The sequence below is a fragment of the Leptonotus elevatus genome, chromosome 4, assembly GCF_054856555.1.
Source record: "Leptonotus elevatus isolate MCC_2025b chromosome 4, RoL_Lele_1.0, whole genome shotgun sequence".
NCBI classification, from domain to species: Eukaryota; Metazoa; Chordata; class Actinopteri; order Syngnathiformes; family Syngnathidae; genus Leptonotus; species Leptonotus elevatus.
Window position 1 is genome coordinate 3,361,442 of NC_141242.1, and position 17,788 is coordinate 3,379,229.

At 40.8% G+C, this 17,788-nt stretch overlaps 1 protein-coding gene and 1 long non-coding RNA gene across 2 annotated transcripts in view; one reads left to right on the forward strand and one right to left on the reverse strand.

Annotated features, from left to right (window-relative positions):
* The first annotated feature begins 1,225 nt into the window (after positions 1–1,225).
* On the forward strand, positions 1,226–17,712 carry LOC147175032 (uncharacterized). The gene is made up of 3 exons (XR_015094648.1): positions 1,226–1,473; positions 2,825–3,434; positions 16,944–17,712. It is a non-coding gene; the product is annotated as an uncharacterized LOC147175032 (long non-coding RNA).
* The window catches only part of cspg4 (chondroitin sulfate proteoglycan 4), a 65,310-nt gene continuing 56,314 nt past the window's right edge, over positions 8,793–17,788 (reverse strand). The window contains exons 7-11 of the mRNA XM_086074354.1: positions 17,168–17,366; positions 16,963–17,094; positions 15,521–15,681; positions 13,774–13,957; positions 8,793–13,085 (exon numbers count right to left, since the gene is read on the reverse strand). Coding sequence (XP_085930480.1) covers positions 11,221–13,085; positions 13,774–13,957; positions 15,521–15,681; positions 16,963–17,094; positions 17,168–17,366 — 2,541 coding nt within the window. The 3' untranslated portion in view covers positions 8,793–11,220. The remainder of the gene's footprint in view (positions 13,086–13,773; positions 13,958–15,520; positions 15,682–16,962; positions 17,095–17,167; positions 17,367–17,788) is intronic.

The following is a 17,788-nucleotide window of genomic DNA, read 5'->3' on the forward strand; positions in this document are numbered from 1 at the left end:
ACAAAGCACAATTCTATGGGTCTTGAAAGCTCAGTCCAAATGCTCTAAAACTAGTCAACCCAATTATTTATTTATTTTTGACAATAATATGTTCTATGCAGCCCCACTAGTCTAAATATGGTATTCTGGTTAATATTGTATTAGTGGAATATAAGTTAAGCAGATAATTCCAGCCGGTTTTAGTCCATCTCAAGGGGGCGGCCATTTTGCCACTTGCTGTCGACTGAAGATGACATCAAAGTTGCTCAGGTCTCAGGTAACAACCACTCGCAAGCTAGCGCAGCTTCAGAAAACAGGCGAGCTCTGATTGGTTGTTGCCTGAGCCATGAGCAACTGTGACATCATCCTCAGTGGACACCGAGTGTCAAAATGGCCGCCCCCTGAAATGGATGAAAACGGCTGGATTTTGCTTCATAGCTCATATTCCAAAAATGTCATATTGATTAGAATGTCATGTTTAGACTAGTGAGGTCTCATATAACATATTATTGTAATGAAATGTTTAAGTTTGACTTCCACTTTAAAAAGGGCTAGCGATGAACGAGTTAATGTTCATAAAGTCAGTATTGAAAAGTTCTTCAGTCACATAGATATCATGATGTTAGATCTAATGTCACTTTATCACCATAATTATCATTACCACTGTGTGCAAAATGCTTAAAATAGTCCAAGTTGAAACAGAATCACAGGTGTGACCGAATTTTCTTCAGCGGCAGCAAGAAGCACACTTTGCCTTCGAGCTAAAACAATAAAAACAAGCGGAGTTTTGGCAGTGAGGAAGATTCCCCCGCTATGCTTTGAGGTCACTCAGAGTCCGAGCTGATATACAAAGACAAAACTCTTTTGGCGAGCGCGCGTTCTGCTCGTTGGCTAACACACGTAGTGTGTCGAAAGAACTGCAACGACAACAGCCAAACAAAACTGGAATAGCTTTAGCTAAACAACGGTGATGAATCTAATGCCGGGATGACCTTGGGATGACCTTTAGAGAACACACAAAACAGAATTTGGTGATTGCTGCAATGTTTTCCTTATTCGTATTTCTTTCAAAGTTTAGTAAGGATGTGGCTAGAACAAATGTGTGCTTAAGGCCCCCCGGTGTTTCTTTACAAGTGCAACATCTTTCACGTTGAACTTGCTTTCATTTGTTCAGTGCTCTTATGTTTAGAGAAGACGGATAGCGATGGCTGCTTTCAGTTCATTGGACCATAAACTTGTCTGTTTCTTTCCATCCGCTGGTTTCATCCCTACTCAAAAGTAGTTTAAAATTCCAAGTGAACCAAAATACATCGCCACAAACTTACGTTGTTCTTCGTCCCTGATTGGACGCAAGGTTGTAGACCAGGAAGACTGTTTCACGCATGGACTGGAAAGTGAAACTGCGCTACTGAACACAACATGGGATCGACATCTTGATCAAAGAAGACATGCTGCTAACAGATGACATGCTAAAGCTAACGCCCAAGTCTTCGGGTAAGTCACGCGTTTTCATGCTACGTAAAGTTACCATAACACCGTTCAAGGACAGATTGAGTTTGTTTGGAAACACACCCAAGTTCAAATTACCAAACGAATCACATCAATTGTGGGAAGACTGACTCAAGGGTGCGAGCTTTTAATTGCAGACTTGGGTCTAACCTTAGATTTTTTTGGAACCTATTGTCCGTTATTCACTGAAATGTTGTAAGATAAGTTTGAAATTTAGGATATTTAAGTATTTTAGGATCACAATTTTCTGTACACTTACTGTTTAAACTATAAACAAAGGTATGACGGCGTATTAGGGCCATGTATATATAAAAAAAAATTCCAGAGGGGGGTTAATAGTCTGAGAAAAAAGTATTAATAAAGTGGCAAATTTGCAAGTTTATAAAGTGGCAAATTTGCAGACCCCCCCCCCCCCCAGAAACGTACAAGGAATACACTTAGCATACTACTCATTTTTTCATATTTTTTAAATATTATTTACACATTCATACATTTTGATATTTTTTTTGTACAAGTAGCTAAGTTGATGTGTCGAATCTGCTGTGCTCCGTCATTCACTTGCATTGACCTAAAGTATGCAAGCTTCTGATTGGTTAGTGTTTAGTCAGCTGATCAGGAAGTTTTGTCGCTCTGGCTGCCGTGTATGACGAGTAAAGTTGAAATTAAGAAGGAATCCGTCTCCATCCTCCATTTATAAACAGTGTCCCGTTAACCACCAACGAATCCTCACATTAGACTAGAGTTTTTTTCTTGCAAATTTTCCACTTTATAAAGTCGCTAATTTTCACGTTTTTTTTCTTGCAAATTTGTGACTTTTTGAAGTGGAAAATTTGCGAGTTTTTTCTCTGAATATTACCCCCCTCTGGAATTTTATATATATATATATATATATATATATATATATATATATATATATATATATATATACGTAGCCCTAATAAGCCATCGTACATAGGCAATTCCAAACACTTTGGTAGCGTAAATTACTCACAAGTTTTCTGCTATTTGCAGTAGGGCACGATCCCTTTCCCACTGAAATTTTAGTCGGCAAGGCAGCTTTGTGTACATTTCCTACACAATGCAACTCAATATGCTTCATTCAAGCAAATGAGTGTCTGATGTCGTCATGGTAGCGGCGATGATTGGAAGGCGGGTCGAACAGTAGCTCACATGAGACCGGATCGCCACCTCGGTCATGTTCATGCTTTTAGAAGAAGGTGAAAATTGTGCTGTAATTCTTGATCCATGGGGTATTTTGACAAAAAGTCTGTCAGAGTTGTATTCTTAAGACACATGGGTAATGATTTCAACTGAAAAACAATGTGTCTCCTTTAAGGATCGTGCTTGTTTTTGGACGAGACTGCTGATGTTTTTCCCCTTACTTCGCTCTATGACTTCATATTTGGGAAATTGCATAGAGAAAGAGCCGTGATGAAAAGCAGCGGAGGCCTGACAGCTCTGGCGCGAATTTCCCCAAGGACTCTTACTCTTAAAATAATTCGCCATGTCGGCATCTCTGCGAGTATGAAACCGCCGTCTCACCCCCGCCGCCTGACATCTCGGACCACCTCAGGCACTTCCTGGGATCATATTGCAACGTGGTGCCTCCAGCGTGTCCAACATCAACATGGCGCAAATGTTGACCTGATGTAACATCGTTCTGTGTTGGCGGCAGGGAGCGATCCAACTAATCAGCTGCATGCAAAAAGATTATGACAACCCCACAAAGAATGTTGAGAGAGGGGTGACGGGGGTCCACCCTGATGATGTCACTACTTCGATACGTGGAAGACGTGATGGAGAAAGCGGAGACGAGGTACATCAAGTGCCTGTGTGGTTCTCGGACCACTTTATCGCCGCCAATTCCTGAACCACTGCAGGGTATTACACCCACACAACGAAGAGAAATCGATAGTTGACGAACCTCCTCAGAAACTTCCAGCTGAGTAAGGCCATCTTTCATCTTTATTATATATTTTGCTATGCTACTGCCGTGTCAATTAGTTGATCTGTAGACACGTTTTCTTGAAGACTTTGATGGCTCATATTTTACAAATGCCTCTTAACCTGCGCTATATTCATTCCTCACTATTCCTGACACCTTCTATAATTATTATTTTTTTTATGTTTTACGTTAGCTTTCCAATGATCACAACCTTCATAACTTTATTAATATTGAATGCTTACATCACTGGGATTGTCTTGAAATGATCTGTGATCATGCTGGTCTCATAAAAATCTATTCATCTTTTTTATTTATAATTGTTATAATTTATAATTATATAATTTATAATTTTATTTATAATATTTAAATTTTAAACACATAATTCAAACAATAAAAATGGTTAAAAATATAAAAAATAAATAAATAATTAAATTCAATAAAACTTTATTTGTCCCCGAGGGGCAATTCAAGACAGGCATTACACCAGCAAACATAAAACATACACAAAATGCTACAATTAAAATGTGCTTCACACTAAAGTGCGACATGCGTTCCGGCAGTCAGTCCGTCGCAGTTTGGGCAGGGAGGGGTCACTGATCAAGAGATTTACTGCTCTGGGGACAAATGTAGCCCTCCTCCGCTGTGATCTACAGCGTGGGCATCTCAGCCTGCGGCCTGATGGGAGCCATTCAAACATAAATAATCAAATCCACAAATAAATAAATCCACATTTATCATACAGTATCGCTCAAAGTTGCAACCATTAAGCTACCGCGACTTATGTATATACTGCATTCTAAAAACTAAGAATGCCTGCTTCCATTTTGTGTCAATGTTAGCCTGTTTGCAAATAAAGATGCTAAATTCCATAAAGGCTAGCACTTAATGTGTCTCCTCACGTGCCACTGAGTGAGAATATCAAATTTTGTTGTTGTTTTAATGTAACTAAAATGTCTAAAACATTGCCTGAAGTCAACTTGAACGCTATATTAAACCCTCAATTTGACCAAATGATCAAATCCGTTTTGGGCTACGAATGAAGCTAGCCGCTAGTTAGCGTGACCGTGGTCGGCCAGCAACAGTGTTGTTTTTGGCATTTAAGACAAAATGACAGCAGTATTTGACCTTTTGTGGACGAAAGCCAGATGTTAGCGGTTGTTGGCCGCTGGGCGTTCATGTCGTCACAATTTCTTTTTTTCACCTCATTAGTACTGTGCAGCTGGAAAACACAAAAACATGGACGAGAACAGGACGCTAACAGCTACATTTACAGAATTATATGGTAACAGTCAATGTTACTATAAAAGTGTAATAAATCCTTCCATATGAGTTGAGGGTAATGTTAGCTTGGAGTGAAAGTGTTAATGTTCACATAATGACATGTAGCATGCTGTGACTGGAATGTAGTGTGGGGATATCAATAAAAGGCAACTTTATGTTTCTTGAATAAGGATTGTTCTTTATGGCCATTTTAGTATTACTTATGACTCTAAAACATTATTAAGCACATAATAGGTCACATTGACAGAGGGGTGTTTTTGTCAAAATTAAATAAAGCCAATTTAATAGATAATTAATCAGTCAAAATGGGGGATTATTACCCTAAATTAATCATTTACTTACTTGTCATCAAATGAAATATATATGAAGGTAATTAATGAATTAAATATGAATCAATTACTTTGAATTGCATTGCACCTCCTTAATGGTAATTTATTTAATAATCGAACAATTTAAATTACTGAGTGAGTATTATTTTTATGTATTTAATGATATTTGTATTTAATTAATGACATTAATGATTCATTTCCCTTTATGTCACAAGGTTGTACGCAGGGAAATAAGACATGACATAAATTAGTGGTCTTTTTTTTCCTTCTTTTTTTGTGTGCAATTGGTAGTCAATGAATTTGTACATTTTTACGGTTGTTGTTTTGTATCTTTCCAGTGTTGAATAGTCTTGCTATCGTACGGCACATTTGGCTCTCAGCCATCCCTCACCAGGTTTGGACAGCTGAAACCAAAGTCGTAGAAAATCATTAGCGTGAAAGGGGTGTCAAACCGGATCAGGCCCGCAAAGGGGTTTGCCGGCCCACGAGATGACTTAATAAAGTCAAAAAAAAAAATAGTGGTCGGACCAATTAATCAGATGGCCACAATCAAAACATAAAAAAATATTATTTTCACAAGCAATCTTCAGATGAGCAATGCAACTTGTACATTGAATTGCCATGGGTGTCATTATTTTACACACCACCTAAAGTTTTGTTTAAAAACAAAACAAATCAAATCATAGACATAAGGTGACATAAACACATGCACACGTGTTAGAGTGGGCAACAATTCACAATCACTTCTCTCACCTCCAGCTGTTTGCGTGCGCGGGTGAGAGTGCGCCTGAGTATGTGAGTTTTGTGCTTTCTCTCAATGGTCTTTTCTTCCCTGTTGGCTGCGCAAGTGTGTGTTGTTATATTGACCTCCTGACCACGACATATGGCCTGGGGGCGGGGTTCCTGCAATCGCACCCGCTGCCCCGTCCAACAGCTGCATGTTCATTTGGTTTAGTTAGTTTAGTTCCATTTTGATTCACTTGTTCAATTTTGAAAAAGTATTAAAAGAATGTTAGGGGTTTATAACAATGCAGTATAAAACAACATGCTAATTGTTGTCAACAGAATATAAAATCATTTTAAATTCTGGGCAGGAAACTTGCTTACAGCGTGCAGTATGTCAGCACAGAGCGACTGTTTACATGCTGTGGTAGGTGCTGCTGTTTTGGTTAGCGACGGCATACAAATGGGTGCAGTAGTTAAAGCATTGTATGTCTATTTGTGAACAAATACTGTAGCGTCTATGAACTGATGTCATAATAGTTTCCTCCGAGATTAAATCATTATTGATGAAATAATTATATACATATATATATATATATATATATATATATATATATATATATAATTACGAAATAATAATAAAAAAATAATATAATATAATAATAAATTATTATAAATACATTAAAATTAATTAAATGTCTATGTGTGACCAAATATAGTTTCCCCCAGGATTAACATAGAGGAGCACTATACAGGCTCCCTCTAGTGGTATGCTAAAGTATCACATAATTAAATATCCAAATGGTGCATAATGTTGTAGTATCAACCTTTTTGTTGAGTAGAGTTTTCTAGCACAATTCACTTGGTACTTGGAGAGTTAAGTATTTTTCCAAAAGGTTGAAAATCACTGATTTAAACGCAAATTATTATTTAAATTAAATGCAACGGGAACTGTACTGGATATAAAAATTAAAAAAAGTCGCTGTATCATTATGCACAGTTTGGATATTTAATCCTGGGCTGCATTTACTTTTATTCCTGCCACATTATCCTTTATTCTTGGACATTTCCTAACTGGCGGCAACATCAAGTCATTGTCTCAGCTGGGTGCCACTTCCTGCAGGCGATGCGCTCCAATTGGCTGCAGAGATAAGAAAGCGCAACTGGAAGCGCTCGTGTTTGCTCATCTTTAAACCTCATTGCAACTTTGTCTTAGTTTAAAAAAAAAAAAAACAGAGCTCATTGAACTAATCGTCGCCACGGTTACCGGCAGGCTTTGTTTTGTTAGATGAGGTCATGCTTGTTTTAAAGTTAAAAACAACTTCTGGTGGTTGTCCGCCTTTAATTCCCCCCACTTTAAGGAAATGAGTATTTATCCTCCTGGCATGTCAAGAATGGCTCCTCCTCTTCCCAGTCTGGAACTGTTATTTTCTCGTTTTTATTATTATTATTTATTTTTTTAAAGACTGGAGGAATCGTTTTTCTCCAAACTTACGCAAGACGACGTCGGCCAGAGACACGAAATGTTTTTCTTTCAAGGATGGAAGCATCTGGAGGGAACATCGTCTGCTCAATGTTTTGAAAAAATGGGAAACAAATAACCCCCCCTCAACATGGACACTGTTTACAACCAGGGCTGGTCAACCAAAGGCCCGTCAAATACTGCCAGTGAGTCAAATTCTAAAAAGTGGTTACTGATTAGTATGTCTGGCACACGGTTTGAATATCTCTATTCTCGGCTCTGGCCTTCCTAACAGTTAAACCTACTTTCAAAAAAAAAGAAAAGAAAAATAAAGCATGCTCGATTAATTCATGACTTCTAATTGTCCGTAGGAAAGAATGTGAATGTGAGTGGTTGTTTACACCATAAAATATTGTTAACACATTTTCATGGGCCTATAAAAAAACGCGAACTAAGCGTGCGATACCGTGCTGCAAAATATAAAATCATAAAGACTTTCGTATGAGTTCAACAAAACAAACATGCAAGTAAACAACAACAATAACAACGACGTCTGGATTGCGTTCCCCCTTGAAAGACATCCTGCAGCGACATCGCTTGCATAATCGCGGTTGAGAGGCGATGACGTCAGCGCGCACGCCGCACGCACAGCTGGGCTCTGAAACGCGTCAGGTCTGGTCGCGCGCACACGCACGCCCACCTCAAAAAGCTGGAATGTTGGTTCAATCTTTTTCACATCATTGGCAAGCTTGTACATCACTGCCAGCTGGTGGTCAGGTCGATGTATAGCAGCTGTAAAAATAAAAATAAAATAAAATGTGTACAGTACTAAATGCTACTACAACAACTGATTAATAATAGTTTTATAACTCATTTTATTTTTTATTTTTAAATAATGAACTACTGTTAAAATGAACATTATTGTAATAATAGCAATTCAAATAAAACAGATTCAATACAAAAGTTGCTTAAAAAAATTCTGCCCTTACAAAGATTATTTTATTAATTCCGTCAGCAAGGTGATCACCAGTGTTTAGCAAAAATTTGGCATAAACAAAAAAGATAAATAAAAAATCAATTAAGCTACTATGCACATTTTTGGAATGTGGGAGGAAACCTGAGTACCTCGTGAAAACTCGCTTAAGAACAGGAAGAGCCACCCAGATTTGAATCCACGAACTCTGACCTGCGAGGCAGATGTGCTAACCACTCACTACCGTACCAAAGTGAATTAAAAATAATGCTAATAATCCGAAGTGATGGATTTGACCTCTAAACCCATTTAGTAATGCATCGGATGCATATTGCACTTTTCGAGACACTCAAAGACACTTTTACAATGGGACGGATACATTATTCTTGCACTCACACATTCGCACCTGGTGGCAGCAAGCTACTTAAGTAGCCAGGCTGACGGAAGCGTGGCTGCCAGTGTGCGCCTACGGCCCCGCCCACCGCCGCCAAACATTCGCACCTTCCAATACACCCGTGTGACTCGCATTTGAAGAATTACTCCTGCTCACGAAACGAGCGACTGAACAAAGCAATGAACAGAGCCTTTTTGTTGCATCAGAGTTTTTATTTAAATTAGTGTCATGGAAATCTTAGGTGGATGCTCGTCATGTTCTGGAAGCTGAATTTAGGGAAACAAATATTTTATAGCATGGGATGATGTAAGGGCAATGAAAGAAATAATAAATAATGAATGAACAAAGGTTGATGAAAACAAAAGGGAGCAGCAGCAAGCGAGAAGGAGGGCGGTTAGTCTTCATTAAATGTCGTTTAATTAGATTTCAGCGAAAACACACAGACAGATTATTTACACAAAAAAAACGGGATCAAATGTAAGGGGAAAAAGTGAGAAATAAGAAAACCCAAACATTTCACAGGAAATACAAAGTGTCCTTGAACACATCACTTCCTGAGCTTTGTGCCAACTGGAAGAAAAGAAAAAAAAAATCAACACGATAACAACGATTTAAGATGTCAAGACATTTCAGTAAATGGTAAAAACAAAAACAAAAAAAAAACGTTTTTAACGCTATGACAAAAGCATCAAGAGCGAGAACTTTGACTTCTTTTTTTAGTGGAGTAATGATTTAAAGTCTAGTTCAGGCACGGGGAAAATGTTTCCCCATTCAAGCGTGCTAAACTGATGAGATTCTAATACAACAACCACATACATTTTCATTATAATACATTATGAGCATCTGTTTCTTAAATATTTTGGGGATTTTCATAACAATCGAATCAAATGCTGTCGCATTGCCGCAAATGGTCCGCGAGCTCGGGGGGGGGGAGGGGACCCCTGGTCAAATCCCACGTCACCTTTTTGCCTCCAATCAACATTCGCCAATCAGAAAGGAACAAAGAAGTCAAAGTCTTCATCATTACAAAACAAACAAAACAAAAATCCTCATGATCTCAGTACGCGACTATATTTAGCTTACATACAGTATGGAATGCTTTGAGGCAAACTGGACCGAATCGTCGTCCATTCCGATCACCTCCTGCACCGCCAAGCAGCTTCTAAACTACGTCTGTCCAGATCTGGTTAAGACCAAACTTCCAGTCCGCTCGGGTGAAGGAAGCTCACCAGAAACTTTAGAAGCAGAAAATGGTCGGTCCTCGGAGCTAAATTCAAGTTTGAAAGTTACATTTTTTTTCAGGATTAAATCTTCCCCCCCCCCCCCCAAAAAAAGACAAGCTGCTGAAATGTTTGGCGCGATGACGTTAAACTGAATTTAGCCCCTGAGAAACAAACTAAAAAGCACAGAAGAGGCAAAAGGCAGTTTGAAATCTTCTGGAAAACACAACATACATTTACAGCCGAGGTGTCAAATCCAGTTCTAGAAAGTAAAAAAAAAAACCCTGATACAGTTTAGCTTTAGCCGCGGGTGCTGACACAAATGGCAAGGAAACGGGTTCGTTTGTGGACCTGGATTTGACGCCTCTGGTAATTGGATCATATCCACCACCATGATGGATTTGAAAGCTGCAATTAGGTTGTACCATTCCATTTGAGAGGCTCTTAAGTGTAACTTACTTGGAAATCATTTATAGTCAATGAGCAGGGCTGGACTGGCCATCTGACAAACAGGGTAGATGCTTGGTGGGCCGACATCTTTTCGGGCCGATGCAGTGCTTTGTAATGATTATTCATTTTATTATTATTTCTTGCATTTTACCCCAAGAGACTGGCCCACAATTTAGAGGAACTAGTCCACAACAACTTGAACCAAAATCAGTCAATAGCAGTGGCAGAACTACGTGTTAGGCAGGGGTGGTCAGAAGTCAAAATGCCAGGGCCGATTTTTTTGTGTGCCAGTCCAGCCCCCTGCCAATGTGTGTCTGAGTTTTGGAGCTACGTCCAAAGTACATGGACATCACCAAATTTGACATTCCTCACTGGAAATGCTTTGCCAGAATATCCAATTTCGTGACCTTCAAAAGGTCCCTAAGAAGCTCATGAAAATTGAGGAATTCTATGTTATATCATTGTGGTGGTGGATAAAGGCAAAACAAATTTTTAAAAAACGGTCACTGTCCATATAAAGTACATCTGGACCTAACTGTGTCGACTTCATCATTTACTGTATTTACACTTTTAACGGCTCACCTCATGAACCGCAAGCTCATCTACTATGAAGACTGCGAACACGTAATGCGGGGCCTTTGACTTAAAATAGACGAGCACACCTAGAAAACTTTCTTTTTTGCAAACACGGAGCATGTTTATGTCATTTGTGCCCTTTGACGGAGAGGAATGATCAAATAAATATACATGGCATTCGAAGATAAGAAACTGCCTCTCGCCTTGCCAAACAACTATTCAGTGTTTTGTTGCCTGAGAATCAGTCCACAGTTGAGTCGAGATAAGTATGCGACCGTTTGCGACAAAGAACAAAAATCCATCAAACTGCTGTGGCATGAAGTCTTTAATACTGAGAAGACACTTGAGGATCCACCTCTGTTGAAGGGCTTTTGAAGTCTCAAACCCAGTACTGGTTCTTTTTCAAGACCGGAGTCGTCGTCCGACAGTCCTGCACCAGCTCGGGGTCGGCGTCTTTGGAATCCATGTTGGACATGGGGATGTTATTTGCCGGGTCTGTTTTCCGGAAGGTTTCCGTGCCGGCGACCTCGCCGTTTTTCGGCTTGGCCGCCGCTGCCGTCTGGACGTTGTGCTTGCCTGTCTTGTTCTTACGGATCAGGTAGTATGCCAAGAGGGCTGCCAGAAGCAGGAGGATGAGGATGACGAGGATGGGTATGAGAATGGACCAGATGTTGCCGCGTCGAGAAACCACGGGGTTCCTGTGAGAGCCGCTGTCAGAGGGGGCCGCGGTGGTATGGGCATCTCCGTGGGGTTGGTCCTGGTTGGCTTTCCAACGAGGGCTTTCCGAAGTTGCAAGGGGGTACACGCCCACGCTGGGCTTGTTCTTCCTGTCCTTTGCTGGGATCTCGGAGGGGACCCTAAGAAGAGTGGCAGGGTAGACACCAGAGGCGTTGTAAGGGCCAGTTTGAAAAGAAAGCACACACTCTGCTGGGGGGACCCCGTGAGCCTTGAGTAAGAAGCGGGCCTCATCCTCAGTGACTCCGTCCTGGGACCCAGAAGAGCTTTTGGGGATTTCTACAGCAACACGCCCTTCATCCAGGTCCCGCTGGCTGAATGAGTCCACGGGCTGGCCCGCGCCAGGGCCGCCAGACCTGACGAATCGAGCGCCCCGTGGCTGCTGGATGACTGTGAACGTAGGCGAGGTCCTGGTCTTGTTCGCCAGAGGTGTTGCATCCAAAAGCTTCCTGTCGAGTTGAACAAGTGAGTCTTGGGGTAGTAGAGGATTCTGGGCAATCTTGGCCAAGGGCTGGACCGTGATGTTGAGGACGGATGATACGTTTGCCGCCCGACTCCGAGCGACAAATGAAATGCTGTCGCGGGGCGAGGTGGACTTGACAAAGCGCACGCTGACTCTTCCTTCGTCGATCTGTTTCTGGGTGAAGGCTGACGTGGGTTGCCGGTCGACCATGACCGCCGCGTACTTGGGAACACTTGTGATCTTGTAGATGACGTCTTCCTCCACGGGACCTCCGGTGGTCGCTTTCAGCATCTCCCCGGTCACCAGAGTTTCATCGTCTCCCTGCTTCACCTTGATCTCCGGGGCTTTGTCCAGAATAAGGGCGCGAGCTAGGATTCCGACGTGAAGTGTTTGTGGCTCCGTCTGATGTTCCCCGTCTGACACAATGAATTCCATGAAGCCGTTTGCAAGGCTGCCGTCGCTGTGAAAGCCCACCTGCTCGTTGTTGATCATCTCTTGGGTGAACTCAGAGAGGGTGTCCATGGTGCGGGCGTCAACCAGGTGCCCATTTCTTGGTGCTTTGGTGACCTTGAAATGGACCTCATCTGGGGGGCTGTCTTCATCATGGGTGTTCAGATGCTTCCGGGTCACAATGATCATAGATCCTTGCAGAACCTCCAGCAGCTGGTCAATGGTGACGAGCTCAGGGGGCTCAGATCCCCGTCGCTTGACGGAAATGTTAAAGATCTCCTCCAGGACCACAGAGTCGGACGTCACGCCGTCAGCCCGAGACCTCAGACGGGCCCCGAAGGAAAAGCTGTCAAAGGAGGCTGCTGAATCGTCGTGGAGGTATTCCAGCTCTTTGCGGGTCACATCCGCCTGCGTGAAGTAAGGCGAATCCCGGGGAAGGTCCCGACCCCCCAGGGTGACACGTCCATGGTCAGGGAAACGTTTCATCTCAAAGACCACGTCTGCGCTATCTGGCTCGGGAAGGCTGGCCTGGAGGTTGGAAGCGTCAAAGATGGAATCATCGATTGTTTTCCTCTGGCCTTGCACGATTTCCAGACCTGAGTGGAAACAATGAGCACATTACGAAGGGCGTACAAGATCCAACAATGATTCAGTCATTATTTCATCTGCAGTATGAGCAAACTTGGCGGACAGTCTTAGAAAGACCACCTTCAACGGATAAATCCTTGTGATGGAAACCCAGAGACATCTGCGATCCTATGGATCCATGCATTTTTATACTGCTTATCCTGAGAGGGACTTGGACCAAACCCAAACCTGGACTATGCCCTGGGCAGGTTGCCAGTCAATCACATGGGAATCAGCCATCCCTCCATTTTCTACATGTTTGTCTTCTTTAGGGTGTGTTGGAGCCTATCCCAACTTTGGGTGAGAGGCGGGGTCCACCCAGGACTGGTCACCAGCCAATCGCAGGGAGTGTTTGGGAATCAATGATCAATTGTTTTCAACAAGTGGTTCGGTGGCTTTAACTCATTTACTGCCATTGACGGCTTTAGCCGTCAAAGATCCTTTTGAACTGGGCTGGCAATTAAACAGGCTACCTCATGTAAAAACAACTTATACCTCCCATCATTAAGACCTTTACAGCCAGTCAGGCACCTGAAGAAAGTGATTTCCGGAAAAATCACAATAGAGGAAAGAAGTAAATCATACATTATAGAGTAGTGGCAAAATATTTCACTTTGACCGTCCTTTGGCATGATAACGGAAAAAACTGACATTCACCTTTGTTCCTCCACATCTGTGAGGAGATGTTGCTATGTGTCGCATAGTAGGAGACGGTGATGGGCAGCACGTGGTGGACATCTGGGGCGGGCTGGGAAGACAGGATGAGCTCCACAGAGTCCCTCACCACCCAGAAGGGCTTCTCGGGCATCTGGTGCTCATAGAAGACGGCTCCAGACTCCAGCTGAGGACAAACAGGGACGCGACTTTAGAACGTACATTTGGACAGTAACTTGTCTTCAAAGGTGGCGAATCCAGGTCCAGAAAGTAAAAACCTTGCTTTAGCCCTTATCTCTAATTGTTTCAGTTGTCATGCTAGCTCGCAGGTAAAGGAGCACCATGGGAGCTAGCTAGGTAGCTAGCTTGTCTTCAGAGGTGGCAAATCCAGGTCCAGAAAGTAAAAACCCTGTCACAGTTTGACTTTAGCCCTTATCGCTAATTGTTTCCGTTGTGCTAGCTCGCAGGTAAGCGAGCACCATGGGAGCTAGCTAGGTAACTAGCTTGTCTTCAGAGGTGGCAAATCCAGGTCCAGAAAGTAAAAACCCTGTCACAGTTTGACTTTAGCCCTTTAGCCCTTATCGCTAATTGTTTCCGTTGTGCTAGCTCGCAGGTAAGCTAGCACCAGGGGCTAAAGGCAACTGTGGCAGGGTTTTTGCTTTCAGGACCTGGATTTGCCACCTCTGAAGACAAGCTAGTTACCTAGCTAGCTCCCATGGTGCTCCTTTACCTGCGAGCTAGCATGACAACTGAAATATCTCTGTTTGTCTTAAGCAGAGCTAATTATTTTTAGTTATTTTGGAGAGCTCAGCTGACATTTTTCCGCCGCCGTCGAAAAGAAGTACAGTGAAATTGGCGCACGGCGTCTCAAGACTGAGCATCGGAATGTGGCGGCTTGTGTTTATTTCTCTGAGGTTCCTATGTCCTGAACTCAACTCTTTCTCTCGCTCAAACACACCTTCAAGTCAAATAATATGCGCACACACAAACACACCGAAGAACTCAAATAATCAAATAGTGGCGGTTCTTCTCAGCTGTTTGCAAAAGAGACGTTGCTGTTAGTTGATGAAGATGAACACATGAATTCCTTTTTTCTGTCTTCTTGCTTTTCTTTGTAACTGGAGTGGAGGCGTGTTGCTCATAATCACCCACCGAGGCCTTTCGTAACAAAAACATCATAAAACACTGAAAATAAATCATGCAAGGTTTTAAAACAATAAAGATGATTTGTTTTGGGCTCAAATGGAACAAAAATTTACTTTTCTTGGCCAGCTGACATTTATTCAATTGGGTTGTTCTGTCCTGAGCTTGTTTTGGACAAATCATCTTCAAAAGACCCCCGTAAAGGGCCAAAATGACCCTAAAATGACCACTTCAAATCACTTCAATGCTATTCTCTGTCCACCATTTAATGGACTGCAGAGTCTCAAGCTCCTTTTGTGAGGTTTTCTACCAATGTTAAGTGGCATCCATGTGAAAGGGTGCCAAAATGTGGGGGCGGGACCTTCATCACACTTTTTTTTCTCTCGCCGTGCTGTGCTCATACGCAATGATGTAACCAAATTCTTTACAATTTAGCATCACCTATCAGGCTATTTATTATAAACTTGACAAATACTCCTTATTTAAAAAACAACAACCTAAAACGATTTAGAAACCTTTTAATAAAATTAAAATAGTCGCTCATTCGACTGGCTAATTTCAGCGAGGCAAGAAATACGGCGCTCTAATTCTTAATTCCTAAAGTCACCTGTGTTTGGGAAAATCGGCTGATTTCCTCCATTTGGTTCTTGTCGTTGGCCAGGATGAGTCTTCCCAAACGAGGAGGATGGACCAGCGAATAGCTGATCTCGTTTCCGTCCTCGTTAGTCATGGCACCCAGATTGGCACTCGTGATAGGCTGCCTTGTTCCTGCGGGCACACGCGCACGCACATACGCGGTAATCAGTGTAAAATTAACTTCCAGCCAGTGTCGCTAAGCAGACGCCAGAGTCCGTTTAGTGTATGCTTTATATCATTTCACATGTGATGTGTTTTTAGTAGGTTAGAAAATACTCAAGCGTTGACAATATTAAATCACCTTTTTTCCCTTTTTTTTTTTTTTTAAATGTTCATCATTTGTAGAAAGGACTCAGTTGAATAGTGAAGTTGGAAAAAAAAAATCTGTTTGGAGGTTTATCTTGTTCAAATTACACTTTAAAGTCCGATTTGACAAACTTCATTACAGAGTAGTTGCAATCAGTAAACTGTAAAAGTGTTGACAAGAATGAAATGTTTTCCCATCTTGAACAAACATACTGTGATAGAAATAAATAGTAATAAAAATGTGTCTACATACCAAAATAAAGAAGTTATATAAAGTAACACATTTAATAATTAATAATTAATTGTTAAATTAATAATAATAATAATAATAATAATAATAATAATAGTAATACATTATCAATTAATTTAATTAGTTAAATTAAAAGTAAAAAAAACTTAACAATATAATAATCAATAAAATAACATAACATAAATGTTTTAAATAATTTGAACTCTCCCATTATGTACATCTCAATACAAATAAATACATGAATAATCATAAATTACAACTTTGATCATTGGGGAAAAAATACAGAAATATTGTTACTAATAATAACTATAATACAATAGTAATCATTAAAATTAAACGGTAAGAATAATTAATTATAGCAGAATATTAATATTAACAAATACATGAATTAAAAATATATATTTTTTAAATCTGCAAATGCATAAATAATCATAAATTACAATTTTGATAATTGGGAAAAAAATACTGAAACATTGTTACTAATAATAACTATAATACAATAGTAATCATTAAAATTAAAAAAGGAAAATACATATTTGACCACATTCTAAAATTAGACTGTAAGAATAATTAATTACAGCAGAATATTAATATTAACAAATACATGAATTAAATTTTTTTTGAAAAATAACGGCATCCTAATACATTTATATTAGGATGCAGTTATTTCGCACGCACACATATACATATGTAAAAAAAAAATACAAAATACAAAATAGAATTAACTGAATAATGAAAAAATGAATGCAAACACTAAATAAAAACAACACGCTATCATCTACCCTAAAAGCTTCTTGATTGTATTTCAACCTAAAGTTGTTCTCTGCTCACTACTTAGCAGCATGTGGACGTCTCACCTGGAAACACCATGAGCTCCTCTTGCGTTTCCATGGTGATGGTGAGGGGCCTGGCCGTGACCACAAATCTATAAAGGGGAGACGTGTGCTCGCCGTCTGTCACCGTGAAGCTGAAACCACCAGACTCCTCACCTGGAGTCACACAAGAGTTGAGTCTGAAAGCATGCATGGCTCATAATGCTCAATTGTGTGCCAGTCCTCTCACCCTCGTGAATGAAGATCATCTCCCCGTTGTCAATTTGGGCCTGGGTGAAATTGACAGCCGCCTCCTCGGGGAAGTCTTTGAACGCAACCATCCCGTTGGCGGGCGACTCCACGTTGTAGTACACGTCCTCGGCGGGGGTATCGGCGTCTTCGGTTTTCAGAATGCTGGACGTGATGTCGGCCTCCTCGCCGGCGAGGACCTGGCGGGAGACCGGGGAGAAGGCACGGATGAAAATGCAACATCCGAAGGGGAATTTATTTGATGGAGTGGAAAATGGATGTTCGGAAATATGTAAAATGGTGGAAACAATCATTTCAATGTGAAACTAATATCTCACCATTATTTTTTGTTTATTGATGATTGATTTATATACGTATTATCTATTAAACATATGTCTACTCAATATATTCCCGATAGCCATACATCCATTGTCCATCCATTGTGCTTAGCCTCAGGTTTGAGGATAAGTATTTGGGGGGTGTATTATTATTATTACATTTGCACATACATTTTTTAAATGTTTTGTATTTTTACATTATGTATAAGTCTTTATATGTCTATTTTGTATTTTTACATTCTATATGTCTTAATTTTTTTTAAATATCTGTAAAAGGTTTTTTT